General features: G+C 34.7%; 1 protein-coding gene across 1 annotated transcript; it reads left to right on the top strand.

The window, feature by feature from the left end:
* The first annotated feature begins 865 nt into the window (after nt 1-865).
* On the top strand, nt 866-27,141 carry SYCP2 (synaptonemal complex protein 2). The gene is made up of 43 exons (XM_054391740.1): nt 866-889; nt 1,517-1,657; nt 1,894-2,022; nt 2,898-3,002; nt 3,529-3,553; nt 4,464-4,549; nt 5,431-5,519; nt 6,060-6,094; nt 6,707-6,849; nt 6,928-6,980; nt 7,282-7,327; nt 7,536-7,631; nt 8,079-8,139; nt 8,636-8,784; nt 9,647-9,721; nt 10,188-10,340; nt 11,286-11,385; nt 12,546-12,664; nt 13,593-13,662; nt 13,758-13,815; nt 14,502-14,638; nt 15,662-15,759; nt 16,270-16,388; nt 17,095-17,125; nt 17,557-17,621; nt 17,727-17,784; nt 18,423-18,478; nt 18,969-19,017; nt 19,122-19,296; nt 19,688-19,755; nt 20,551-20,730; nt 21,125-21,311; nt 21,736-21,986; nt 22,093-22,263; nt 23,014-23,101; nt 23,353-23,517; nt 23,771-23,898; nt 24,554-24,648; nt 24,730-24,829; nt 25,568-25,626; nt 25,954-26,032; nt 26,468-26,524; nt 27,067-27,141. The coding sequence occupies exons 1-43, from the start codon at nt 866-868 to the stop codon at nt 27,139-27,141; spliced, it is 4,248 nt and encodes a 1,415-aa protein (XP_054247715.1).

Raw genomic sequence — 27,141 nt, 5'->3', positions numbered from 1 at the left:
GGGTTGTCCGACTAGTGAGGAGACGAGACTTGTGAGGGAATACGAAAGGCTTTAATGTAGCCTGTTGCGTTCTTGTGTTGGAAAAAAATAATAAACACCCCACCCTGTATTCATTATTTCTGTATTACTTGGCAGTATGGAAATGACTAGTATGCATTCACAGTTTTTTATTCTACAGAAGTTGTGCCCTGTTTTTTAATTGTTACTTCCCTCTGTTTTGTTTAATTCTATGTGGCATGGGGAAACTGAGAGTGACATAGTAGATTGGTTGACACAGATGAATATACCCAATGCATGAGAAAGTTTGGATTTTTACATGTAAATTTTCCAAATACATTTATCTGTTTGAGTATTAAGACTGTTTTCAGAAAAGTATAACTTAAAAGATTTTAGGTTTTGGTGATCATAGGCACCTCGGAGCCTATTGCTGTATGAGTAGTTGTTTTCTTTGTGTGCACTTACTATATTTTTCTTAAATGTTTTAATCTGCCCTTTTATAATGAGGCTCTTCTGAAGTTCAGCTGTTAGCTGTAATGAATAACTTGCCGTTGACAGTACCTGGCCATCCTTATATTCTTTTTGAGAAACCCTGAGGCTTCACTGCAGCACCCTCTGGTCCTCCATTGCCAAAGCTGATTTGTTTCTTCCACTCTTGTTTTAAGCAATCTATGTGAGGATGTTTCTTTATATCTCTGATTTAAATTCTTAAACAGTATTCATACGACTGACAAATTTTGGAATTTGTAATATATTTTGACTGATAACTGAGATGTTTGCAAAACCTTCTGGAAGAGTGTGTCAGTGATTTGTGTTTTGATCGAGTGATGATTGTTCCCTTTTGCAGCTGAGTAGGTGAACTGCAAAAATGGCATCAAGGAAAGAGATGCAGGTATGTGCTTATGGGCCAGAATATGAGTATTCGTTATTTTAATTACTAGCTTAAAGCACTTCTGGTATTTAATTACAATTTGCAGTGTGACGAACAATGTAATAGAAAGAAAATTTACTTCAATGTAGGTTAGTGCTAAGTAAAAGCTAGAGGAATTGGAAATGGTTATTGATGAAAATATATCATATGCATTTGATATACATGAATCAGTTGGGGTGGTACTTTGGATCAGAATGTTAAATCTTGTTATAACTGTTTAAGACAGAGTGACGAAATAACTGAGACAGTCAGTGGTACTCAAATACATGAGTATCTTTTAAAGTCAGTAATAGCAATGCAAAATATTAAATGTACCAAGGAAGGGGTATTAACACAGTAAACACTTCTGTAGGCTTTTATTTGTAATATGAGGGGAAACCCCCCACCATTCAGTTAAGGAAAAGTGGCCAATAAATTCTCTGATTAAGTATTTGCATGATTAATGTATTAGATATGGTATTCTGTAGTTCAGGTTTTAAATTTAATGATTTTGCAATGAAAATACTTTTTTGGAATTCAGCAGTTAACTTGGTATCAATCTTAAGCATGCAATAATGAGATTGCTTTTTATTCTTTTATTGCTGACAGTTTGAAAAGTTAATTGACGAAGCTATAAGAAAAAAAGCTTTCCAGTCACTAGAACAATTTCTGGCAACAGAAAACTGTGAAAATGTATCTTACAAATGCAGCAAACAGTTTGTCAACAAATTGGACAAGCTTCTCTGTCGGGTAACGTAATCATTACATCCAAATCACCTATATTGTCATAATAATCTGAAAAACATTTTTTCATTTGCCTTGGTTTATACCAGCAGCTGATTTAAAAAAGGTGAAATAAAATTTAAGAATGAAATCTCTGCTGCAACCTGCAGTTAAGATACTTTTGAGAAGAATGAATCTGGTTAATTAAATACAGGTTCTTCTATAATCGTTCACTAAAGCTTATGTTATAATTTCAATTTCAGGAACTTGACAAACAAGAATTCAGAAGCATTTGCACTGTACTAAACTGTATTCAAAAATATGGGAAAAACGTCAGCATAGCAGGAGAAGATGGGCTCCCAGCAATGATGAAATTTGGTCTTATCGGAAGGATAAGTAAAACCATAAAGCATACCTGAACTTCTAGAAAAACTAAAATTAGTGAAGCATGTAAAAGTAATGCTTCAGTGCTGAACAGCTGAGTGTTCCATTTGTTTGTGTCTAAATTGGGTTTTTTACAGCTTTGCAACAAACATTTTTGAGATTGAAATGTTTTTTGACAAGTGGCTTCTTATCAAGTGAGAACCGCTCTGCCACAGTGAAGGATTTGCAAGTTATGCAAGATATCATTTAGATATGTTTACAGCAATCACAGCAAGATAAGACCTTTTTATATGAGCTTGCTGTTCTGCTTTTGAGTCAGGAATTGGAATTTCCTGATGCAGTTTTATACTTTTTCGAGAGTACTCACAACAGTGATACTGTACCTGTTCCTTAAACAAACTATAATGGTAGTCTGATTACTTTGTGGTATTTCAGGTTGCATGTTAAATGTGTTAATCATGTGGAACTTGACATAATGGGTATACTGGAAAATATACACTACTTCCTTTTTCACCAGGAATTTCTTTAAAGAACATTAATAACAATGTCAGATGAGTGTCACTGATAATGTCATGCTTAGAACCACAGCTACAAACAAACTTTGTCACTCAACCATTGTCCATTGTCAGCTTTTTCTGTCTGTGATGGCAGGTCTAAAAGTAGATCTCTAATTTTTCTGTTAGATAGTCAGCTACAGAAATTACATTAGTTTGAAATCACATCTTTTTAGTGTGAGCAAAAATTTTTAGTCTGGAACTAAAGTGCACTCAGCAGACTGGTAACTTTGCTGATTTAGTCTTTGTGTAGTTTGTATTTTACTGAAGTATAATGCAAACTGTTGCCCTTCTCTGTGCTATTAAATTTTATTTTTTTTTCCCTTTACATGGCTAATTGGTTTGAAAAGGTAAAAGAAATTGTCATCCATGGTGGAACTGAAAAGAACGAAGCGCTTATAAATCTGGCTGAGGATTTCTTCAGTGTGTTGCTGGTAAAAATATGCTGATAATATGTTGCATTTGCCAGAAGAATTCATAAAAGTTTAGCAACAAAAAGACATTCAAATGTACTACAATTACAATGATTTCCTGCAATTTCCTTTTTGGATAAATAGTTTGCCTGCGTTCATATTGGTTTTCTGTCCATGTTTAGCATCATGAAAGAAAATTTTTAAACCCCAACAACATAAGTGTTCAATGACAAAAAAATTTCATCTTGCTCTAATTTTGATTATTAGCATACTAATCCCAGGACTCCAAGTTTATAAGATCTGTGAGTTTCCTGTTAATAAAGAAAATTTTCTTTAGGGAAATAATTTCCGCAAATTTAGCTAAAGTATAATTTTGGGAAGCCACAACTGGTATTAGAAGCAGTCTTTTATGTTCTTCATTGAGGATGAACTTATTTGAAATCCTTGATTGCTTTTTGAATACTTGCTTTAGGTACACGTTAGCTGATCTTTGTGCTGTAATATTTACAGTATCAAAATCATGTGCTTTGTTTTGGTTTTATTGTAGGCTATATGTGATAGCGGACTTGAAGGTGAGCTTAAAAACAGTGTACACTAGATATGATAGATTAAGTATTCTGAAAGAGACATTTTAATGTTATTAGTGTTAAAATAACTTAGTACTTGTGGAGGCTCCTTGAGGAGAAAGGTAGTTCTGAGAAGAACATGTATAATGAGGGTGGTACAAAGATTCTTAATCTAAATATGCAACCAAATCTGTATGCTTCATCTAATTAACATAAAAAGGCTTGTCCTCAAGTAGCCTGTACTCTGCCCAAAGGACTACTCTTGTCATTTCTTTGAAAAATGCTTGAATGTCAGCTGCAGCTTTGATTAATTTGAGGTTTCTTTGCTGACAGATTTCCTTTTAAAGTTGATGACGTTAGTAATGAAAAAGTAGGATTGTTTGGTCTCTTCAGGGATGGCAACTGAACTGAGTTTTTCCTAAAAAGAACTTTGTTTCTTAGCTACTGGCCTAGCTTAGCATAGCACAGTGTCCTTTCCCTTGTTATCCTGGGTATCACACTGCTTTTACCTTTCAGTGTAGCAGTAGGTAGAAAGTGACTGCAGGCTATTATGCTGTCACAATCAAAATAAAAGATTGATTTCCTTGTTCCTGGGAAGATAAAATCCAGGACCTGAATTATATCTCGTAGAGCAAAGTTATAGAATTGATCCAGTTATACTTTGAAAATAATCTCATGGCCAAGGGACTTACGACGTACACAGGAACAGAGACATTGTAAACTTATATTTACTGTAAATTGAAATAAGTATTCTGTCATAATTGTTTCGAAATAGCAACCTTATATGGAAAGGAACACATATTATTTCTGAATGTAAATTAATCTTTTTCAAAATGATGATGGAGGAGCACCATAATACACTCTGAATAACTTTTCTTGGTTCTCTCCCCTGTGTCTTCCCGCTGCCCCTTATTAGGTAGAATGCAAATACTAGAAAACTTTGTTCTGAGAACATGTATCCTTATCGCTGATGTGAGAGTTAGTGTTTATGTTCAGCAGGAGGTAAATATTATTCTTTCTAAGCAACACTTTTTCTGGTTAGTGTTTTAACAGACTTTGTGAAGATAATTATTTAACTGTATAGCTGCTACCAAAACCAGAATATGGTAGTGATTCAGTATCAGATGAATGATTTAACATTTCTTTGGGACTATTTATGGTTGTTGATGTCTTGGGCAGGGTTGTTCTTTTGGTTGGTTGTGGGGTTTTGTGTTAGGTTTGTTTGTTTGTTTTGGTTTTTTTTTTCCCCAGGCCTGTTTTGGTCAGTAAATTACCAAATAATGGTATAAAGATTCTGATGAGAAATCTCTATAAAAGTGTGCAAAATAATATGCTTTATTACAGTTGACATAAATAACGTTAGGATTGTTCATTGTGAATTCTTCAGATAGTTACAGGAAGTTTGTGTACCTTTTAGCATACTGCAAGTTTCTATTTTTATTAGTAACTTCAGATCTCTGGGTTTTTCCTCCTCTCTAAAGAAAGAGAAACTTAACAAAAAAAATCTTTTTGTATAGCTGCATCCCCAAAAGAAAGGCTTTTTAAGGTAAATGTAAGGTACACTTTAGCCGAGCAATCAACTGTGGCGTGAACTCTAGCTCTGAAAGGCTTTTTTTTTTCTATATTTAAACCTTTAAAGAAGCAGCATAACACATTAGCTTTAATGTGAACATCAGTTGTAAATGTTATTTATTGAAATTGAGGTGGTTAAATCAAGAGAACACCACTTAAGGTCAGATGAACTCATTGTCTCATATTGCTTTGCAGTTAAGTATAGTATTTTCAAAGTGATTTGAAATATATTACAAGGGTCCAGTATAAGAATAACTTGAACTTTAACAAGTTATTTTATATTTAATCTTACCCACTTTTTCCACTCTTAGGTAGTAAGAAAACTTAATTTAATGCTTGACAACACACCTCGAGATGCCAGGAAAAAGATATTTTCTACAAAGGAAATGTTGCTTGCCATGTAAATAATCTTCAGTATAATTTTTATATCATTATGTAACTTGCCTCACTGGGAAGGCAGTTCTTTCTAGGCTGTTTGTAATGCGTGCTAATTCATCCCCATTTAACTAATTTCTGTGTTTGCTGTTGTGTTGCAGTGGTAGTAGCTGTGGGCAAGTCTTATGGGTTATTCACTGAAAACCAAAATTTACCTGTTTCTCAGTCTGAGTGAGGCTTGTTCTTATCCCTGTTGTCTTAAAATAATTAAACTCTTGTTTCTAAGAACATATATATAAAGCACAGTGAATCAATAAGTCACTGGAAGAGCAAGCTATTCATACTGGAAATTTTTTTATGGCATTTACAAAAATAAATAGAATAAAAATTGTATATGTGAGGTGATTCACTTCCCCAGTAGTACATCCTTCACATAACAGACAGCCCTTTGATACGTTAGGGGAATCAGGGTTTTTTGCTTATACATTGAAAGCTTGTAAGTAAAACTTCTCTTTTATGCTTTGTGTGGCTGTTGTATTTTGATGAAATGCTACTTTTTTGGCAGGAGTGACATGGGAGAAAGAATTTTGGATGCTGGAGGTGAGCATGGGTCTGAATAAGCGATTTAGTATTGAACTTCTTAAAAATCACATGCAGATGTTACAAATCCAGAGACAGTTAGAAGCCACAGAATGTTACAGCTACAGTCCTCTGAAAAATACAAATACTGCATGAAAACAGTCTGCAAACTGGAATATTTCAGATGGATGCAGTGTGGGTTTTTTTGAAGTTTTTCTTCTCTACAACAGAAGTTTTAAAATAGCACAAGCTCATAAGCAAGTCAGTCTTTTTTGACAGTGAGCTGCTAGGAATGTTTAGTACTACTGTAACTTCTCTCCAACAGTAATCCAACAGTTTTCCAGTTCAGACAAGTGAAAGCTGAAAATCTCATATCTCTTTCTTATGTGTCCAGTGTTATTCTTAACAGTCCTTGGAAGTTTGGTTGAAATTTCATTTTGAAACATAAGTCCTTTGATTATCTTTTTTCTCTTGGTTCTTTATCTATATATACCTTATGGGTTATGTATCTGGATTCAATGTGATAGATGAAATGTTCATCACTGCTTATATCAATTCCCTATATAAAAACGTTGTTTTTCACATCAGTAGTATCTTTAAATCTGCTCTCCTGTAAAATGTATTGTGCTGTAGACTATGACCTGCAGGTAGCCATTACAGAAGCTTTATGCAGAATGGTATCGCAGAAACAGAGAGAACAACTGGCATGCCAGTGGTTTTCCATGGAATTCGTGTCCAATGCATTTAAAGGGATTAAAGATTCTGAGTTTGAAACAGTAAGTCATATCAAAAATATTTCTGGGGAAGAAAACTTGTATTTTCAAATTCTTTAAGAAATTTCTGTGTTTTAATAGGATTGCAGGAAATTCCTTAACCAAGTGAATGGCATGCTTGGAGACAAAAGAAGGTAATAGTGTTTTGAAAGTAAATACGTTTTCTTTTTTGGATTTTGTGTTCATTCATCAGGAGTAACCTTTATATCACAAAAAAAATGGTTTTCGGGAACTCTGATATGAGCATTCAAGGCTAGTATTGCTGTGGTGTAAAGTCAAAGAATCACAGAGTTAAGATATTAAAAAAAAATAAGTAGCAAAGAAGTTCAGGAATTGAGTGTTTTGCCTTGAAAGATCATCTAGTCTAACCCCGTGCTAGAGCAAAATGTGTTTACAGCATTTTAGGATTCTTGACAAAATATCCTTTTCTTACAGGGTTTACACATATCCTTGTCTATCAGCAGCTCTTGATAACTATGAGGTAAGTTACAGGATTAGTCATACAGACAGATTTTGATGTGTGCAGCTGAAGAGTTAAGAGGTAAGAATCAAGAAATAGTAAGAAACTATTTTTTTTTCAGTTTACAAATGTGCATGGATTTAAAATTTGTCAGACTGTAGCACAAAGCCTGTTATGTGGTATACATTGTTGCTCTCATCTCTTTTACCTTTAATTTTTTCCCATTTAGCTACAGATACCAATGGATGATAATCTTGAAGAATTTTGGGTTGATTTCAATGTTGGTAGCAGAAGTATATCTTTCTATGTGGCAGCAGATGATGCAGTAAGCCAGATTTTGTTTGTTGTACTGGGCTGATTTGAGGCAGTAGATAAACATTCTTTCGAGGCCACCAAACTTGTTTCCCCATGGAAGTTGTGTGTGCATCTGTAGAGTGAAGCAGAAAAACACAGCTAGATTTGGTGTACATATTTGGATCAAACAACTTAAAAGTGATGACTTTCTAATACTATTGGCAAAAAATGTTAATGGCTTTAAGAAGCCATTTACTTAATTGCACATACAGTTTTTGTAGATGAGATTTAAAATGTTTGGAAAAATGTCTCTACCAAAGCTTTTCTTTTGCTATCATTGAAGGCTGTGTTCATTGAGGTGCTTGTAACAGAGGATTTGATAAATTGAAAATTTGTCCTCTAATTAACTTTCTGACCACTGCTCTTAACTGTAAAATAATGCTTTTCTAGCTTTAAAAATATGTTTTTTTCATATAAGGAACATCAGTGGGAAACAGTCATTATACCAGAAGAAGAGGTAGACCTCTATACCCTTGAAGGTATTTGCACTCAAAAATATAACCTTTTAATACATGCTACCTGGGAGATTCAAACTGACTGATTCTAAAATACTGACATAGTTCTCAGCAAAGCAGAAGTTTCCACTTAAAATGTTGCAGGTACTGCTTTTCTCAGGAGTAAGATTGCACTGCAGTCACATGTGCAGTTTGGGCATGCAGGTCTTATTTTATTAAAATAGTTTTAAAATAATGTCTCATTGCAATACAGGGTAAGGCATAAGATAATGGCATAAGTTTTTAAATTAGTTAGTTTTATAAGTAATAATTTGTCTGGAGCTATAATATACAGGATAGGTATTTCTAAAGATTGAATCTTGAAGTACTTCACTTAGAAAATTTATTATAGGTTATAGTGAATTAAGTGTACATCTTAATAGCTGAACTGATGAAGACAAGTAAGCTTTATGTATTGACAAGCAGGATATGAAATGTTAAATCATGCTGAAACTACTTTTCAAATTTTGGTTTCCTCCAGAAAAAGATTCAAGGAAGTTATTAACAATAGATCTAAAAAACCCAATGAATGTGGGTAATCAAGAAGGACTGAAATTTTTTTTGTATTTTGATTCTATCTTGGAAATCAAAGATGTAACCAGAAAGACATATGGATTTAGTAAATGTAAGGTAAGATTTTAACACCTTTTCAAATAGTTTTTGATTCAAAATAAGTATCTCATTGCCATATAAATGCTTTTAGAGCTGTGATGATTGGTGTCTGTTTATATCAAGAGTTTCTGCTTAACACTGCCAACACAGAACAGCATTTCTCCTGTTGTATCTTAAGCTTTGGTAAAGGTACCTAATAAGGATGAGAGGAAATGACCTCAGACTGTGCCAGGGGAGGTTTAGGTTGTACGTTAGGAAAAGAGTTGTCAAGCCAAAAAACAGGCTGCCTGGGGAAGTGGTGGAATCCCCACCCCTGGATGGATTGGAAAGCCATGGAGATGTGGTGCTGAAGGACATGGTTCAGTGGTGACCTGGCAGAGCTGGGTTAACGGTTGGTCTTGATGATCTTAAGGATCTTTTCCAACCTAAACAAATCCATGAATTTAAAATGTAAAAATAATTGTATGAAAATCTAACTGTTCAGAAAGGGATCACCATATGTGATCAACGTCAGCATTTGCATTTATAATTTTTCAGAAACAGAAAAACTGGATATTTGCAAATACAGAAGTTTTTCAGAAATGATCCATTATCTGTCCCTTTTTTCATTATGCTTATCACTCATAGGAATTTACTTAATCAGTAAAAAAAAAATTAGGAAGCTGTAGCTCATTCCTTCCTGCCTGTGTTAAACTACTTTGCCCTGACTCTTTGAGACTAGAAACTCAATGAGGAGTAGAACTTCTGTAAGTTGCAGAATCTATTTTCTCCTGTAACCTGATTTCAGCTACTTAAGTTTTCTGACTTCAATATTTTCTTTCTGTTTCTTGTATAAAAAAGTGAGTGAAGTGTTATACATAGATGGTTACTCACTTTGTAGGGCTTTAGTAAGAAGCACTCTGCATCTGTTGCCAAAACAACTGTGCATGTCATCTTTGATGAAAGTGGATCACAGGTATTTTGCTTCAGCACACTGAGATGGTTGTTTTCTTGGGTTTTATATTTAGTCTTATTATTAGCTAATTTGTGATCATTCACCATAACAACAAGGGCTTCTAAAATGCCAGTAAGGAAAGATAACTCTCAAACCAGTGAAGTGATTTCTGGTATGTATTGTATATTTGAGGAGATACCATTAACATCCAAAGCTTTAGATATACACAAGGGTAGTTTTTTTATGTGAGTTGTGATTTGACAACCCATCCTTTCCAGCAAAAATAACAGTTAGGTTGGATGCTTTTCAAACCAAAAGTTTATATATATAAAGAAATTTTATATATAAGCTCTGAAGTTTATAAAAAATCTACAGTGAGGGGCATGCTGCTTAGGGTAAAGAAATTGTTTGTGTCCGTGTAAATATAAAACATAGTAAAATCCTAATACTGAATAAAAAAAAAAATTAAATCCAAAATACTATATAGCTTCTGGTACCAGAAAGCCAGTTGTCACCATGTTTGGAAGAAAAATCTGAAGGGGAGAAACTCAGTAAGTGCAAAACCCAGCAACTTCCTGTAACTTCAAGGACTCGGAATAAAAGTAACGGTCGAGAAAAAAGCAAGGATGATTGCTCCAAGGTAAGCAGGATCATCAAAACAGAAAAGAGTGCATCAGAAATACTAGTAAGTTTAAATATTGTGCTGTGTGATATAAAACTGTTGCAATATAATTAATACAACTTTGATTGTTTTTCTGATGAAGCTGCATAAATCCCCTTTGCATAACAATTTCTCATTTTCTTGAAACTAGAGCAATGTCACAAAAATGAAAAACAAGTGTTACTATTCTATAACCCATTTTATCTGAGAATTCTCTTTAAAGATAAATGTTTTCAAGACATGTTTACATCTCTTATGTGAAAGTCAGGAATAGCCTCTGGAGACTGACTAATATTCAGCAATTATAATAGCTGTAATTAAAGAAAAGTCCTGTAGGCTTGGTATTCACAAAGACTGATGGCTACAAAAAGCATATGCTTGTCAAGGAGAATCCTCTATCCTGGTTAGTCAAACCACAGCGTCATGGGACTGGTCCTCTGATTCTGTGGTTTAAACTCAGAAAAGTCTAGTTCATTAGGCGTGGTGTTTATTTTGGTTCTTTATGGTTATACCAGGACTGAATACAGCTATGCTGTGGACAGGGGGAAAACATAAAGCAGTGCTACAGTGTGTGTCTTGATAGCAGTAATCTAGTAAACCTGTTCCAGAGGTCCTGCTGGTATGATAGCTAAGCAGAAACTCCTGGGAATTACACTTGCTACCTTGACTGTTAATGGACAGGATTTGTCCATGCTTCATTGAATTAGTTTAGAAAGCAACAATCACCAGTCTCAGTCTAAAAATACTTATTTTTAAGAATACATAATTCAAGTAGTTTGGTGTAGTTTGCATTGGTGTGTACTGCAGCCGCAGCTGACATTCCAGTAACAGAAAGTGTTAAAAGACTCTTGGAAATCGATTTTCTAAAATCTCTGTTTCAGTCCTAAATACGTTGTTATGGTCAAGTTTTTCCCATTCTTCCAGATAACTGCATCTTGTAAAAGGAAGGTGTCAGAAGCATCTGTGCTTGTTCCTGGAATTGCAAGATTTCCTACAAGGAGTCCACTAGTATTTGGTAGCACATGTAAGTTTACAAATGCTTCCAAGGTAAAAATATATGCTATAAATCCTCTTTGAAATACAAGCATGAATTGTGATCCTCTGCAGAGCTGCAAAATGAAAAGCAGAACTTGTAAAATCTCCCTAGCAGGTGCTTTAAAATTGAAATTGTTAAATTAGGCCACTTGCTACTAGTCCATAGACATGATGCTGGACAGTAGCTGCACGTGCATTCCCAACAGCTGAAGGTCACCTTTCCTTTTTAGTGCTGCCGTTTGTGCTGGAGCAAGTTGAGAAGACAGCAGTCAATTATAAAAGCTAAAAAATACTTTCATCTCAGTCCTCATATGATCTTGGTTTAAAGACTTGTCAGGAATTGCAGTGGAAAATCAGAATTTTCCAGTGTCTATCACTGACAACTATCACTTGCATTTTTTCTTTAGAAACTGTGTGTGTTTCTTAAGGGGCAGTTGACTATATGGCTAGTGGGCAAGGTAGGATCCACTGCAAAGTTGAGGCACAAATCTACTGCTACTGATGCTTACATCAAAACTGCTTCTTTCAGAGAATAGGATGAGACTATCACAAATAGCAGTCAATCACTTTCCTGTTAACAATCTTACTGTAACAGATACTTAATACTTTACGCAAGGGGGAGATTTGTAAGACAAAGACCAGTAGAAGCTGAAGGTGGAACTAGTGGCAGCACTTGCAGGACTAACAAACCTGATTTTCTTGCTTTAACTGTCTCAGGTGCATCAGTATTCTTGGTTATGTAAATCCATGTGTCACACAGTGTAACATGTTAGAAAAGAGTTTTCAGATTAGGATGGAACAAGAGAGAACTTCTGTAACTTTTTTATTTAGAATTTAACCACACAGTCTGTTCCAGCAAAAATACACTCCATTAAAAACTTTAAATAGGTGACCAGCTGTTTTCTACCAGAGCCAGGCTGTAAAACTCATTGTTTGTCTCCAGATATCCACAGTATATACTCAATAACCTCCATGTAACTCAGTTGAAACAAACCAAATCATAGAAAGTACATAATGAGTTGATTTTTAAATGTTGGCTAGTTTTTGGAATAGTTGTGATCATGGGCAAAACTCTTCATATTGGTCTCACAGGCAGTGTAATTGTAATAGTAATAGTAGAATTCTGACATGTCTCTGCTTTGTTTTCAGCCACTCCTTGTAAAGGACGATTTAAGTTGCCTCTGGAAATGATGAGCTCTGCTGAAAGGTCGAATGATATTGCAATAAATGAGACCAGAACAAATAACTTTTATCGGGAATCTACTGGAGTATGCATATCATCTGTAGCTAAGTCTTTTACTTAGAATACCCTTTAATTTCTATTCCAATTTGTTCCTAATTCACATTTTAAAAAGCTGGAATCAGCAACTCACATTTAGAAAAGAGCATGTTTTACTTTTTCTTGTGCTGTGGGTTTCAGGTTTAATAATGTCTAAAGTTAGACTGAGGTCTTACAAGCTAAAATTTGCATTCTCTAGTCAGTACTGACCCCAGAGTTACTTTGCTTTTACGAGAGCCACAGTTCTTTATTTGTGTAGTCTGAGAACAGTGTATGCTGTCCCAAATTCCTTATGCAGTGTTGAAATACTCTTAAATAAAATACATCCAGCTGTAGTTGTGACATGTTCATGTTTTAAGCTTACAGCATTTATAACATTGGGTTTGGTGGATTTTTGAATGGACATTCACTAAAATCAAACAAAACTCAGACTGAACTGCAGTCTATGTATTTTTGCTTCTGTTCCAACTGAACAAAGACATCATTATAACTTCTTTTTAATATTTGGTTCTCAGTGTTATTCCAAGTCAGATTCAGGCCAAATCTGGGGCTATGGGAATCTGAATTTTTTTTTGGTGTAGCTACGCTTTAGAAAAATGCTTTAGCATCTAGAGTATGTAGTTTAGAATATTTCTAGTCTTGCACTCTAGGAGGATTTTATTTGTTTTGCCTTTATGGATTGCAATTATCAGTGTTACTTGTGCTTTTCAGTCTGGGCAAAGATGTACACTAGACAATGGATTTGGTGAAACAAAACAGAAGATCAGGAAGTCAAATAGCAGAAATGGGGCAAAACTACCTGAGGTAGTGGAATCAGTGATTTTTGTATTTTATTAGGGAAAATCCAAATTTATGAGGTTATACTGTTTGTACTTGTTTGCTGATGTGGTTTTTTGGGTGTTTTCCCACTGTTGCAGTCATGTGCTGAAAAAGCTGTAGAAATTATGCAAGAGGCACAAATTGAGGCTGTACAAAAGCAAACTTCAGGCAAGTTGATTTTACAACTTGATAGTCCTTTGATAATTTCAATTGTATCCATTTCTTTCATAATAGTAATCAATACCAATTCATGTCTCATTTAGGTGAAGCGTTAGATTTTGTTCCTGATTCTCAGCCACTGGGGAGAAGCAACAAATCTTTGTAAGTATTGGAAAAAAAACATCCAGTCACTGTTGTCACTCGCATTGAAGGGAGCATTTTTCAAGTGTTGCTAGAATCAAAATTTTGTTGCATAGTCTTAGAAAATGCCAGAATTGTCTTGTCTTCCCTAAGAGAACCTTTGTCTGTCTGTCAGGCCATTTTTTTTTTTTTTTTAATGCTGAGATTCCTACTACCAAACCAGCTCTCTTGTGTATGCAATGGCTATTTCATCAACAATGTTATTTTATTGTCTTAATCAGACTTTAAATTGATGAATCTGTTTATGAAAATAGTGCTCACTAGCAAGAATTTAAGTAAGCTTAGCAGCAACGAGGAGAGTAATTCTTAGAGATGATATCAAAAGCTAGAATGGAAATGGCACATGGGTTTAAGTGATCTGTGCCAGGACAAGTAGCAGATTTCACACACCATAAATTTTCTAAATTCAAGATGTAATGATGGCCATAAGCCTTTTTGAAGATGACTTACAAGAATACGTTGTTTCTGAAAGTGCCATTTTTCAATGTGCTGGTTAATTGGACAATGGTAGCAGGTTAGGTACCAATCTCAAGTGCATTGATCGTTTCAAGATTACCACTATTTTCCTATTTTCTGGTGCATGTTTATAAAAATTAAGATTTACTTTGTGCAATTCACTGATGGTAAGATGGTATTGCCTTTGTTAGGCCATCTGATCTTCTGGAGAGTTCTTTGGATAAAATCAAAACATGGAAAAAAAGAGCATGCTCTGTTCCTGAGAAGAACATAACAGCTGGTGATACGAAAAAGCTAAATCCATCGCTGGCACATACATCCCAACTAGGTGATGTTTGCATTTTAACTTTTGGCATTAAAAATGTTTCAGATGAATTTTTAACCTACAACTGGGCTGGGTTTTTTTCTGCGTTAGGTTTTTGTTAGCGTTTTTTAATTTAGTTTAAGTATCTCTTCAGATGAACACAGTGAAAAAGAGAAACTAAGAAAATTAAATTGATACAGTGAGGGAAGAAAACCACAGAACACTTGGTGGCGGTTAGGAGGGTATAAAGGAGGAAGGTTTGAAGCGTTAGTTTGGGGGCGTAAATGGCGATGATGGTTATTCATCCGTGGTGGGAAATGGAGGAGAAAGCTAGGATTTTCCAGACTTGTGTTTGATTGAGGCCTATTCAACCGCCCAGGGCGGCTGCGGCAATAGCCATTGAGGTTAAAAGGTGGGGGTTGAGGGAGTTGGACATGAGAAGGAGAATAATGGTGGGGGGAAATTTTATTATTGTTGATAGCAGAAGGGCTGTGATTAGTGGCGAGCCTTGGAGGACCTCTGGGAATCAGAAGTGGAACGGCACTCGGCCAAGTTTTATGGCAATTGCTGTTGTTGGAAGTAGGCAGGATGTTGTGTTGGTTAGCTGAGAAATATCTTATTATCCTGTAGTTCAAGCATTGATTAAGCTTGAGAATAGGATGGTGGCAGAAGCAGCTGCTTGGACTAGAAAGTATTTGATCATAGCTTCGATGGCTCGTGGGTGGTGGGATTTTGAAATTACTGGGATGACGGCAAGGGCTTTAATTTCTAGGCTGGCTCAAACTATTGCTCAGTGGTTGCTTGAGATTGTAATGGTGGTTCCTAGAATAAGGCTGATGGATGTAACTAGTTTCGCGTGGGGATTCATTAGTAGAGGAAGGGGTTGAACCATCATTTTCGGGGTATGGGCCCAATAGCTTTATTAGGTGACCCTACTAGAAAATAACATAAGGGGAGTCAGAGTGTTTGTCATTTGGAACAAACTTAGAAGTTTGGGGGAAAATATTTAAACTACTACTGAAACATTGTTTAAAACCTTTCTTTCAGCTATAATGTCTGAAACATCTTTGCATTATGATTTCACAAATGAGGAATCTGATGTTCTATTTAAAAAAGAGACTGAAAATGCAATACCATCAAAGACTGTGAGTTTTTGTCTTCATTTTTTTGACTTGCATCTAAGAGACATGTCAGATTTTCAGTCTTTCAGAATTTGTGGTTTACTTTCACTTAGTCACAAACTTGTTTTAACTGACTTTTCCCCGAAACCAAGTGAATTAAATAGCTTCACTGCTTACTTTTTCATTGGGGCCTATTTAAGATTAGTTTACTCTGAATTTCTTTTAAAAAATAATATTTAAAAAAATTCTGAAATAAACACCAACTTGCACTTTTCATGCACTTCTTAATTCAATTTTAAATGCTACAGTACACAAAATCACAACATTTAAAAGAAAGTGTCTGCTAAAATGATGTTTTATTCCTTGCTGTTCAGGCAATGTAAGGGAAAATGGTTTTCCAAGAAAGGTGCTTTAGTACATCTAGAAGACATTTGATGAAGTCTGGATGATTTTTTTGGAACCTGTATTTCTGTTTGCAGCTTTGCCCTTCTGTTGAATGTGTTCAAAGTTGAGTCTTAAATTCTGTTTTTGTAGAAACCAAAGTCTAAAGAAATGATGGATGCAACAAAATCACTCATAAGTAAAATCAGTGACAGATACAAACTAAATGCTGATAACAAAAGCAAAGCAAGAGACTCTTTGAGTTTTAACAGGTATGATGTAAACCACTCTTGTGCTTATTTTTTTTCTGATCTAATCCTCTGTCTCCAGTTACTTCACATAATGCTTCCATTTGAATCTTTTCTTCACTTCTCTTGTAGTCTCTATAGTTCTAGTAGCTGAAATAACTACCAAAGCTGTTAGAAACATTTGGTGGTCTTCACTCATTCACAAGTCACATGTTTGATGGAGAGATAGTGGGATAGTTGTGGGCACTGCGCATGTTGGGTGTCACCATCCTGTCATCATAGTTTGGGTTGGATTCTGATTATCTAAAGTTATTAGCTCTTCCTGAAAGAGTTGACTGTTAGAATTTGTTACATTTTAACTCTCTTAAATAAGAAAATTAGTCTCACCTTGCTGCAACTGGTGCTTGGAGATGTACTTTACACAAAACTACAGACACACCATGTTTGGTTGTACCTGGATGGCAAAGGACTGCAATAGTTTGGCTGTGTCATCTTTTCAGCCTTTAGATAGGGACTTGTGAGACTTGTAGAAACTGCAGTATAGGTGTGTGATCTGGGGAGAATTGTTCTAGAGCACAAAGATGACAGGGACTGATGTATTTTAATCCACTTGGGTTTGTATTTAAAAGCCTGGATAAATGCATTGTTTGTAAGGCTTTTATTTAGGTAAGCAGTATTCTGATGCGTATGTTCTAATTAGCATTTAACAAAATACATCCTTATTTTTTAGGCCACATTTAAATAAATCCTGTGTCTTCAAGGTAACATTGCTTTTGTTGGACTTTTTTTTTCGTATGTGGTATAAGTACAAATAAGATGGTAGCTAGTACATGTAAAGTGAAAATTTACAAATATCACCAAAAGTTAAATAACTGTAGATGTTAATTAAAAATATAGTAAATGAGATTATAGATTTCATAAACGAGATGTAAGCAGTATGTGGAAAATAATATTCGGGGTGGGGTGTCTGAGGTTTTGTTGATACCCTTAAAGGGTAAATACTAAAAGTTTAGTTTCTTCTAGCTCTTGTTGCTTTTTGCCATGTTGCACTGTTGCAAATCAAGTGAAAGTCTGAGAAGCTGTTTGATATTTTTCATATGTTCATGGTAAAGAGAGTGCTTTTTGAGATGACAGTGAGTATAAATGCATATGCCAGATCTGCTATGTGAGTTAACTTCTTATTTATGTACAGGACGAACTTCAGGCTAGGAGCCTGAGGACCATTCCTGCTGTTAATACAACTGCTAGTCATATAACGTAAGTAGTTAAAATATTTTCAAATGATTCTTAGTTACCCATACCTAAATTTGTTAAATGTTCATTAATTCAGTCACAAAATTACTCTCTGTGTCTGTTTGACAGGGATGATGTCTACAACTTTAACATCTGTGGGTTTGATGAGCCTACAATAAAGCTTGACGTAAGAATATAACTGAAATTGATAGGAATAGAATGTAAAGGAGCTCAATCAAATTATGTCTACTGAAAGTACCATTAACATCTAAAAGTTCAAATTGTATCATTGAACTAAATGGGGGTGGGGGAGAAAGCTTGCCCTGCTAACAACTCCATCACTTTCCAATGTATAATGATACAAATGTGCTCTAGCCCCTTAAAGCTATTACAATGCCTTCTTGAATGAAGAATAAATTTATTTGCTAGGAGTGTCATAATTTTTACCTTCTATTATCTTGATAGCATTACTGCCATCCTTCAAGTCCCCTTTGTAAAGACATCTTTGTCCAGATATTTGAGTAAAAAATTCCAGCTAAGATAAAAGCAAAAGACAACAAAAGATAGTTTTGCTTCTTATGACTCAGAGGATCCTGCTGAGTTGAAGGTAGTGAAGCAAATGAATAGAAACTAGTGTATTTTGAGGTACAACCAGTTCCAACTGGTATTGACTATCATCTCTGTTCTTAAATTTCTAAGATATAAATTAGTCATCATAAGTTAATCGTGGAAAGCTCTTAGCTTTGCCATCTGGTGGCCTATTTAATTTTATTCAAATTGTATAACAAATGAAAAGCTGCACTGCTTATTTATTTACTTTTTTAGGTCCAAGAACTGAGTGTTACTGAACTGAGTGTTCGTACAGATCCAGCCGAAAAAGGGTAGGGATGTTATGTTGTGTCCTAGTCTGTTGACTATCAATTACAGTGCTGTCTGTATTCTCCAGCATTCCAGGGAATATATGCATGACAATATCTTGACTGTGGGTTATTTTTAGGTAGTAAACACAGCTGCTGTGGTGTCCCAGGGTGTTTTCATGATTTGATAAAAAGGAAAGAAGCTGTCTTCGTGAAGAAAATAGCTTATGTTCTCTTGGTGGAATACTATGTGGTTATAAACCCCTGATTAGAAGGGAGTGGGTTTTGTTAATGATCAGCCAGCAAAGGAATGCATTGTTACTGTGTTCTTAATGGTCATTAGCAAATAAGCACATCCTTTAGTGTTTGAGGTGAAATGTGTTTCAAAATGGATGTGAAAACAAAAGTAGGTACATTTGCTTGAATCCTTAGTGCATGTGTCACAAATAGTAGAAAGATTTAGAAAAAGTATTTTAAAATGTGTGTTTAAAAGTGTGGGTTTTTTCTGATTAAGGAATGCGGATGACAGTAAAACTACCACCGAAGTCACAGGAAGAAAAAAAGTAAGGCTCAGATTTTTGTGGATCAGTCTTCCTACCTTTAAATGCCAATTATACAAGTATATTAAAAGTAAATCATTAACTTAAGAAATTTTGGGGGTTTGTAGACTAGAAACAATCAAAACAAGAAACATCTCTTCAGTGACACAGACACAGAATACAGAGATGATGGCAGCAAGACAGAAGTTAGTTGGCTAATAGAATCAAATAGAAAATCTAAAGACCGAATAATTGATTACAGTAAAAATAAGAATTTGTGGAAACCGAAGAGCCCAGACAAAAGTAAGAAGCATTTTTCATATTTCTTAAAAATGCTGCAATAACTTTGTCCATAGATATTTACTGCAGAACTTGTATTATGCTGTGTTGCAGATACAGTAGGTTTTTGTTACTTATTTCCAAGCATAAGAAATTTCCAAGTTAGTTCTAATAATTTTTTAAGGTTAATTTCTAAAAAGTCTGCGTTTTAGCATGGAAAATAATTGAAGACGGGATAGGCAGTGGTTGGTGTCAACAAAAATACCTTTGGCTTTTTGAAATAATTTGCTGAAAGCAATTTCCTGAATCAGTAATTTTGTGGACATAAATGTGATTTCATGATTTTACAGCTAAAATTCTAAATGTCAAACATTCGAATATTTTTCTTATTTTTCTAACCTGTGTATTGTTAAAGCAGATAAATCCTATGAACCTGCCTGCCACATGGAGAAACCTAAAGGCAAAAATGCAAATAAGAAAAAGGTAAATGTAAATTTGCAGCTAGATTTGTAATACTTAAAATATATTTCACTCAATGCAGAAACTGTTTTAAAGGATGTTTTTATAAATACATGCCATTTCTCCATGCTTATTTCCACATGAGCTGAGAAGTACAGTTCTTTTCCGATACTAAATTTTTTTAATGTAATATTTAGCTACTCTTTCAGGCATATAATACTAGATGTGAGCTGGAATTATACATTGGTGCTTTTGTAAACTTTATTACTTAAAATTATTGATTTGTAGCCATCTACTTCATTGAATGTCACTTTTCAGCAAGGCTAATGTGGCTAATGTGATTAACTGCATTTTATTACATTAAAGATTATTTCTTTAAATTAATATATATAACATAGTGAAAGTGAGAAATGGATAGCGTTATAGCTACTAAAGAGTAATTATTGCAAAATACTGTAAGCATATTGAAGTTGAGAGTATTAACTAATTATATGTGATTATGAACATGTTAATGGAAGGTACTTGTAGGTGTTTGTAAGGCAAAGTTTAAAGAGCAAGAAAACCCAAGCCAAACAACAAAACCATGCTAAAAGTGCTCCAAACCTTCCCCTGTCTCCTCCAGACTATTTTTTTTTAGTGTGAAAATTTGTATTCCTGAAATGTTTTGTAGAATGATAGGGGGAAACTCTGAGCTTTGGTAACATTAATTTTTTTTTTAGGTGTTTTGGTTTTCAGGTAATTAAATCCAGTTGCCTGTTGTTTATTCTTATAAGTTTATTTATTGTGATTTAAACTGAAAGTGTCTTTATTTTTCCAAAGATAAATGAATGTAAAAAGCAGAATGCGAGAACTGATGGAATGGCAGAACAAAGCACCAGAAAAAAACTACCTCGAAGAGCAGCATTAGCAAAAAATTACAAAGAGCCTTCCAGCTCAGAGTCAGACAGTGAAAATGAATCTCCAGTGTGTACCCCTAAGGAGGAGAAACCAAAAATACAGGTAGAGAGTTGCAGTTCATTCTTAAAAATCCACTTCTGGCATATATTTCAAAATAAACTCTTTCTACTTTCTGCTTACTTTTTGCTTACTGCTCCTGAATTTTCAGTGCCCAACATGAGCAAGTGAAGTGAAGTTTATTCGTTATTTCTAGTAGTGCCCTTAAACTCTGGTTGCAGAATTTAAAAATATTCAGTGTTTATTGATAAGAGAACATCTGATATTCTTATGAATTGAAATGTTTCTAATGATGTCCCTTTGGGGACTTACTGCTCGTTCAGTAGTACGTATAGGTAATGTGCCCTTTGCCTGCATATATATATATATGTGTGTGTGTGTGTGTGAATACTTCTGTATGTTTACAAATAATGTTTATATAAACTCTGTATATTAATAGAAGCATATGAGTGGTAAAAACAAGGATGATAACCAGCAAAAGAAACTCCAGAGTACTCTGTATTTGGAGCCAAAGGCAGGAGCTTGCTATGTACAAAAGGCATTTATTAAATCAAAGAATTCTACAGAACTAAAGGAAACTGAAATTCCTTCATTTGAGTGTCCTGCGTCTCCTGAGACAATGAGATGTATGTATTTTGACTTTTTAATTTATAGCAATACATTTCCAAAATTTGGAGATTAAATTAGGGATTATCATAGTACTTGAATTTTACATTTCTTTTATGCTTTTAAAAGAAGAAATAACCCCTAATTCAGTGTGTATCACATAATTTAAGGAAGTGTATTAATATATCACTAACACTGATAGATTGGTAATATTTGACATCAGCATAGTACAGAAATGCAAAGCAAAAGCATTAGAATTAATCTGGTAACAGCTAAAATACTGCAGAGACTGCAAAAAGGGCAAGTCATATGCCAGCAACTAAGGAAAAATACCACACATCTAAGACTTGAAAATATCCATAGTTGGAACAGTTAGCAATACAGGGCTTTAACTTGCTGTTTCTTTCCATTCCTCATGCTGACAGTTCAAGAACTCTTTTCTAGGTGCTGAAAGAGTATCAGAAGGAGATGTTACTCAAGAGCATGCTTACAGTGATAGATCACCTAGTCTGCAGGAGTCAACACCAGAACAAAGGGAAACGTTAAGCTTTGAGAAGAAAATCTCTCCCAAAAATCTCTTTCCCCCAAAAAAGGATATTCAAAGTGTATGTTTAAATCAGTCCCCCGAGGCAACTGTTAAAAAGTTAACATTTGGAAATAAAAATTTCTCACCGGTTTTAACCGAAGCATCTTTGGTAAGAATACTAAAGTTACTCTGCAGTTATTTTAAGTGAAATTCTGTTCATCTGTCTTATGCTTTGTACGTTTTCCTTCAATAATGATATGTTTTGTAATGTGTAGATCCACTTAACAACATGTAAAATTGTCAATGGAAAACAGGCAAAGGGATCTGTATCTGAACCACATGATGATAATGAAGATTTAAGTTTCAGCCATTGCTTTTCAGACACACTTTCTATTAAAGGAAAGCAACAAGATATCACTAGACCTATCACCAAAAGTAAAGATGAGGTATGTTACTAAATCCTGTGCTCTTTAGAAGAGGAATGCAGCTTTTTTGTCTTATCCACTTCACAGATGATGAAGGAAAATGCATGTCTTAATGTTAAATTTTATCCATAGATTACATTGTGGCATGTTTGGAAAATCCTACTTGGTAGTATTTAAATATTTGAGATAAATTAGGGAATTGTTTATCATAAGGGTACAAGGAAAGAATTGTATCCCAACAGGATCATTATTAGTATCTTAAAAAATAATGAGTAAATGTTTTCTTCTTGACTTTCAATAAAATGATTTTCCACAAATAAAAGAATTGTGACATCTGCATGAAAAAGTTCTTGAGATGAGAAAGTGCTGTCGTAGTTTTAGCATTAAGGTACTACTCAATATAATAACTCTTGCAGCATTGTCAAATAAATAAAAACTGCTGTAAACCTTCAGACCACTTCTTCTAAGTGTTTTTTCTAGTGGGAAAAAAACCCCACACTAATTACTCCTGTAAGAAATATTTTTATGTTCTATTGCAAGAAACATTAGATGTGAGTGGTCATTTGTCTTAGTACTAGCATTTTAGGTATTGATGTGGTGAAGAATTTATTTCATCATGTGCAACCTGGCAAAGATTTTTTTTTTTTTTCTCCATACTGTAGATGTGTTTGTGTCCCCGATGTAATGAAAAGCTATGTAAATGGGGATTTCGGATAAGGACTTCTAAGTGCTTTAATTTGGAAGCTAATAAATTGGTGACTTTTCTTTTAGGATTGTGTAACACCAGCTCCATCTCTTTCCAGTGGAAGTAAAGCACAGTCTTGGAATGAAGAACCTCATGGTCCCGTACATAAGACAGGTACAAGCTGTGAATCTCTTCAGTGAGCGAGTCTTACATGTGTCAGTTCTGTGTTCCACTGAAATCCTGTTGTTCATTTACATCCATCAGTGCCCTCCATAAGTGCAATGCTGATTAATTTTTATATAATTCTCAAGCTTTAAAGCCACGACTTACTCCTAGAGTTTGGATCCATAGGGTAAATTCTCTTTCCCTCCATGTCACTGTTCTAAATAATCTGAAAATGAAGCATGTTTTCATGTTTATTACAGGACCAACTGTACAGAAATTTTCCAAACGAAGGTACCACAGTGGTACAGAAAGCAATTCTGATGAAGGAGAAGAAAGCAGTGAGGAGGAGGAGAAGAAAGGAAAGAGAAGACCAAAGTTACAGCCTAGAAAATTATTTAAAACAGCTGATTCTGGTACTTACAAAGGTTAGTTTTGGAATGAAAGATGACTACAATTGTGCAAAAGTTAAAAATAACATTACAAATTAAAGTTTTAACAAGAAAATGTATTAGCCATTACAAAAACATCTTACCTATTAAAAAAAAAAGCTAAATAGAAACTAGCCTCAGCCGTCTGATTGATCTCTATGTAGCAAAAGCCACTCTAGGCCCTGTTGTGACTTCAGGTAGAACACTTTCATAACGAATTGTGACATGATCTCTTTTAACTTCTCTTCAGTGTCTGAAAGCATATCTACTGTCTCTCTAAATGATCTGGCTGTTTCGGATGGGGAAAGCTGGGAACCCAATTGTTTAACTATCAGCATATGCCAGAAGCTCCAAAAAGAATTTACTAAGAAGATTGAGGCAAGACATTTCATATACAATATTAGTTGTCTTTATGGGTACATGTGCATATGAATGATCACTTGTCTTACACCAGAAAATGTGCTTAAAAGGACCTGAAAATAGCTATGTACTTAGAACTTCAAGAAAAGACAGAATTCAAGTTTCCTTTTAGGCCTTCCTCAATTTCTTTGTATACCTAACTCCAAAGATTTTCTTTCCCAGGTCTGTTTTGGGTTTCATCCTCTATTCTACCTATGTAGCTATAGTAATAAGAATACTGCTATTTGATTTTTTTTTTTTTTTCTGGTCAATTTATCAAACCTTTGAATGAAATCTATTTCCAAAATGGTAAACATGAGCCTGAATAATGCGTTTGTTCATCTAAGACAGCTGCAAACTCATACCATTAATTTGATATGTACTTTATTTTTAGGAAATAATGTTCAAATAAAGTACTTCTAATCAAATCATGTAGAATTTTATCAGAAGCATAAACCCGTGTTTGTTTACATTTCATGAACAGAAAGCTTTTCCATGAAGGATAGGGAGGTGATAAAGAAAAGTCTTTTGTGCAGTGTAATCCTAAGCAGTTACTACAGTACTAAGTATACTGCAGCTTATTTTTTTCCCTAAAGTGAATTAATCTGAATTTAATGTTAAAACACCTTCATAGAGGCGCTCACAGAAAATGGATCATTTTACCAAGCAATCATTAAGAGCTGTCCATGAGCATTTGGCAACAATGAGTTACCAGCTTCATGAATGCAGGTCTGTAACAAAAGATTTATTTTCAAGCACCCTTAAAATGCAATTTATACCTTCTAAAAGTAACTCATTTTGTTTTGGTAGGATCAGGCAGATGGAGAAATTTCATTTTGCTCTTCTTGAGGAACTTGAGAATTTTGAAAAAGATTCTCAGTCCCTGAAAAGCTTGGAAAAAGAATTCTCGGTTTGTATTTTAATTGCTTGGTCATGGAGAAAAACGAATTCTTATGGAATCCATAGATTATTCAGATCACCTTTAACTTTCATTCTGATTTTAAAAATGTTTGGCATTTCGGTAAACAGTTGGGTCAAATCTCAGCTCCTGAATTTGATGTGTTAGGATTTGCCCTTAAAATTTCAAGATCACCACTATATGTTTTGATTCCTAGAGTAAACTACTACTAATAAGGAGTCATTTACCCCACTTCTTGATCATTTTTTCAGCTGGCTTGTGTTTCAGGAACAGCATGTAGGCATTCTACAGTGAGCCATTTGATATTACAGGTCTGCTACTTGCTGTCATGTAAAAGTCAATATACAAATACTCATAAACACAAGATTTTATTTATTGTGTTTGTTTTTAATTTTGCTCTGAAGGTATGGCTTTACTTATATGGGAAGTCTGATTACCATGCTACATATATATATATATATGTATATATATATATATATACAGTTTTCTTGTTGTTTTGAACTGTTACACAGAACAGACTTTTGTTGAAATTGGTTCCATGAAAACAGAACTTGTCAAGTGCCTCATCCTGCTAGCTAAGCTTTTTGTTTATTCCCTCCAGGCTTCTGTGGTGACTAACTCCTATCCATTCTGTGCTGAGTCTGTGGTTGTGGCTTATTTTATTTGTATTAGCAGACAGTTTTAGTTGAGAAAATATTAGTTCCTACTGATTTTTTTTTTTTTTAACAGATCTTTTGGAAAAAACATACACAGACTTTTAGTACATACAGGAAAAATGAGCAACAAAGGTTAGTATGCTTCATGAATCCCAGGTGGAGATACGTCTTCTTTTAACTTGAGGTCCAAGTTAGGCCAACTAGTATGTTGTCTGTACAGTTTTTAGCTTTCATGAAATAGAGATGGTAGATGAGATGACAAAATGAGATAAAAACCTTAAGTTACAGGAGAAATGTAATTATTCTCCATCTGAATTTCTCCACGTCTGTGCTGGACTACTCCAGTAGTAACAATGATATAATATTTATCCATGCTTTTAGTACAAATAGACCACAAGTAATGGGATGTATACATGGCATACATGGAAAAGCTGCTTGAACTGCAATTTATTTCTTTAGAGTCCAGATTCTTAGAACTTCATTTGAAAAAAGTATCTACCATACATCTGACCATGAAGAACATATTTTTACTTCAGAGGTATGATGAACTGTTGTTTCTTTTTTGTTTTATTAATTTATAATTTGTTAAACAACAGATATCAGTATTGACTTTTTTCCCAAAGAAAATCTTAACCTCAGCATTGTATTAATGCCATACAAGTATTTTTTGTAGTTGTAATGGTCACAAAATATCCTTCAATATAACAATATTCAGTCTTTTGGGGCTGGGTTTCACCCATTAAAAGGTGTGTGCAAGTATTTGGAAAGCAAGCGCAAGCTTTATTCAAGCCTTATTTTTTATCAGTGTTAATCATCCCAGAAAGAATAAATTTAATACACAGAGCCCTTTCCTTAGGGAGGTGGCTGCATGTGCATTGGTCTCTCAGTTACAAATCATTTATGGTGTAATTATCACCTTGAAGATGGGTTACCAGTTATGAGCAGAGAAAAGGCATGTGCTGTGTTTTTATAGATGCATCTAATGAAAGAAGACATAAAAGGACTCCAAGAAAAACTTCTTCGAGAAATGGTAAATGAAATTATCTTGTTCTCGTTTGTATTTATTGTGTAAGTATGGTCATTCAAGGCCTCATCCAACCTGGCCTTGAACACCTCCAGGGAGGGGACATTGATGACCTCCCTCTGCAACTTGTTCCAGTGTCTCACCACTCTCTCTATAAAGAATTTCTTTCTAATATCCAGTCTAAATCTGCCCTCTTCAAGCTCAAAGCCACTCCGTCTTGTCCTATCACTACAAGCCCTTGTAAAAAGTCCCTTCTCAGCTTTCTTGTAGGCACCCTGCAGGTACTGGAAGGCTGCTATAAGGTCTCCCCAGAGCCTTTTATTCTCCAGGCTGAACAGCCTGTCCCCATAGGGGAGGTGTTCCAGCCCTCTGTTCATCTTTGTGGCCTTCCTATGTATATGAATGTATATATTGGTTTAGTTCTGAGTTTTAGTATGTCCAGTGTTGCCCTGGAAAAGTACCACATTTGATATGTTAAGAGCAGCATGTACTGTGCACCAGGATTAACGACTGTGCGTGATGAATGTAATTAATGCCTTTTTGCACAGCAAGAAGAGGAACTGTGTAATGTTCGCAGAGCATTGCAGACAATATTTCAGTCAGAAGACAGAATTCCGAAGTAA

The sequence above is a fragment of the Indicator indicator genome, chromosome 24 (genome assembly GCF_027791375.1).
Source record: "Indicator indicator isolate 239-I01 chromosome 24, UM_Iind_1.1, whole genome shotgun sequence".
Lineage (NCBI taxonomy): Eukaryota > Metazoa > Chordata > Aves > Piciformes > Indicatoridae > Indicator > Indicator indicator.
Note: the sequence above shows the minus strand (reverse complement) of the source record. Positions and strands in the feature narration are given on the sequence as shown.

Coding starts and splice junctions, on each gene's coding strand:
- SYCP2 (XM_054391740.1), top strand. CDS start 866: ATGGCATCAAGGAAAGAGATGCAG. Junction 8,785..9,646: donor ATGGATTTAGTAAATGTAAG/GTAAGATTTTAA, acceptor CTCACTTTGTAG/GGCTTTAGTAAGAAGCACTC. Junction 15,760..16,269: donor ATGCAATACCATCAAAGACT/GTGAGTTTTTGT, acceptor CTGTTTTTGTAG/AAACCAAAGTCTAAAGAAAT.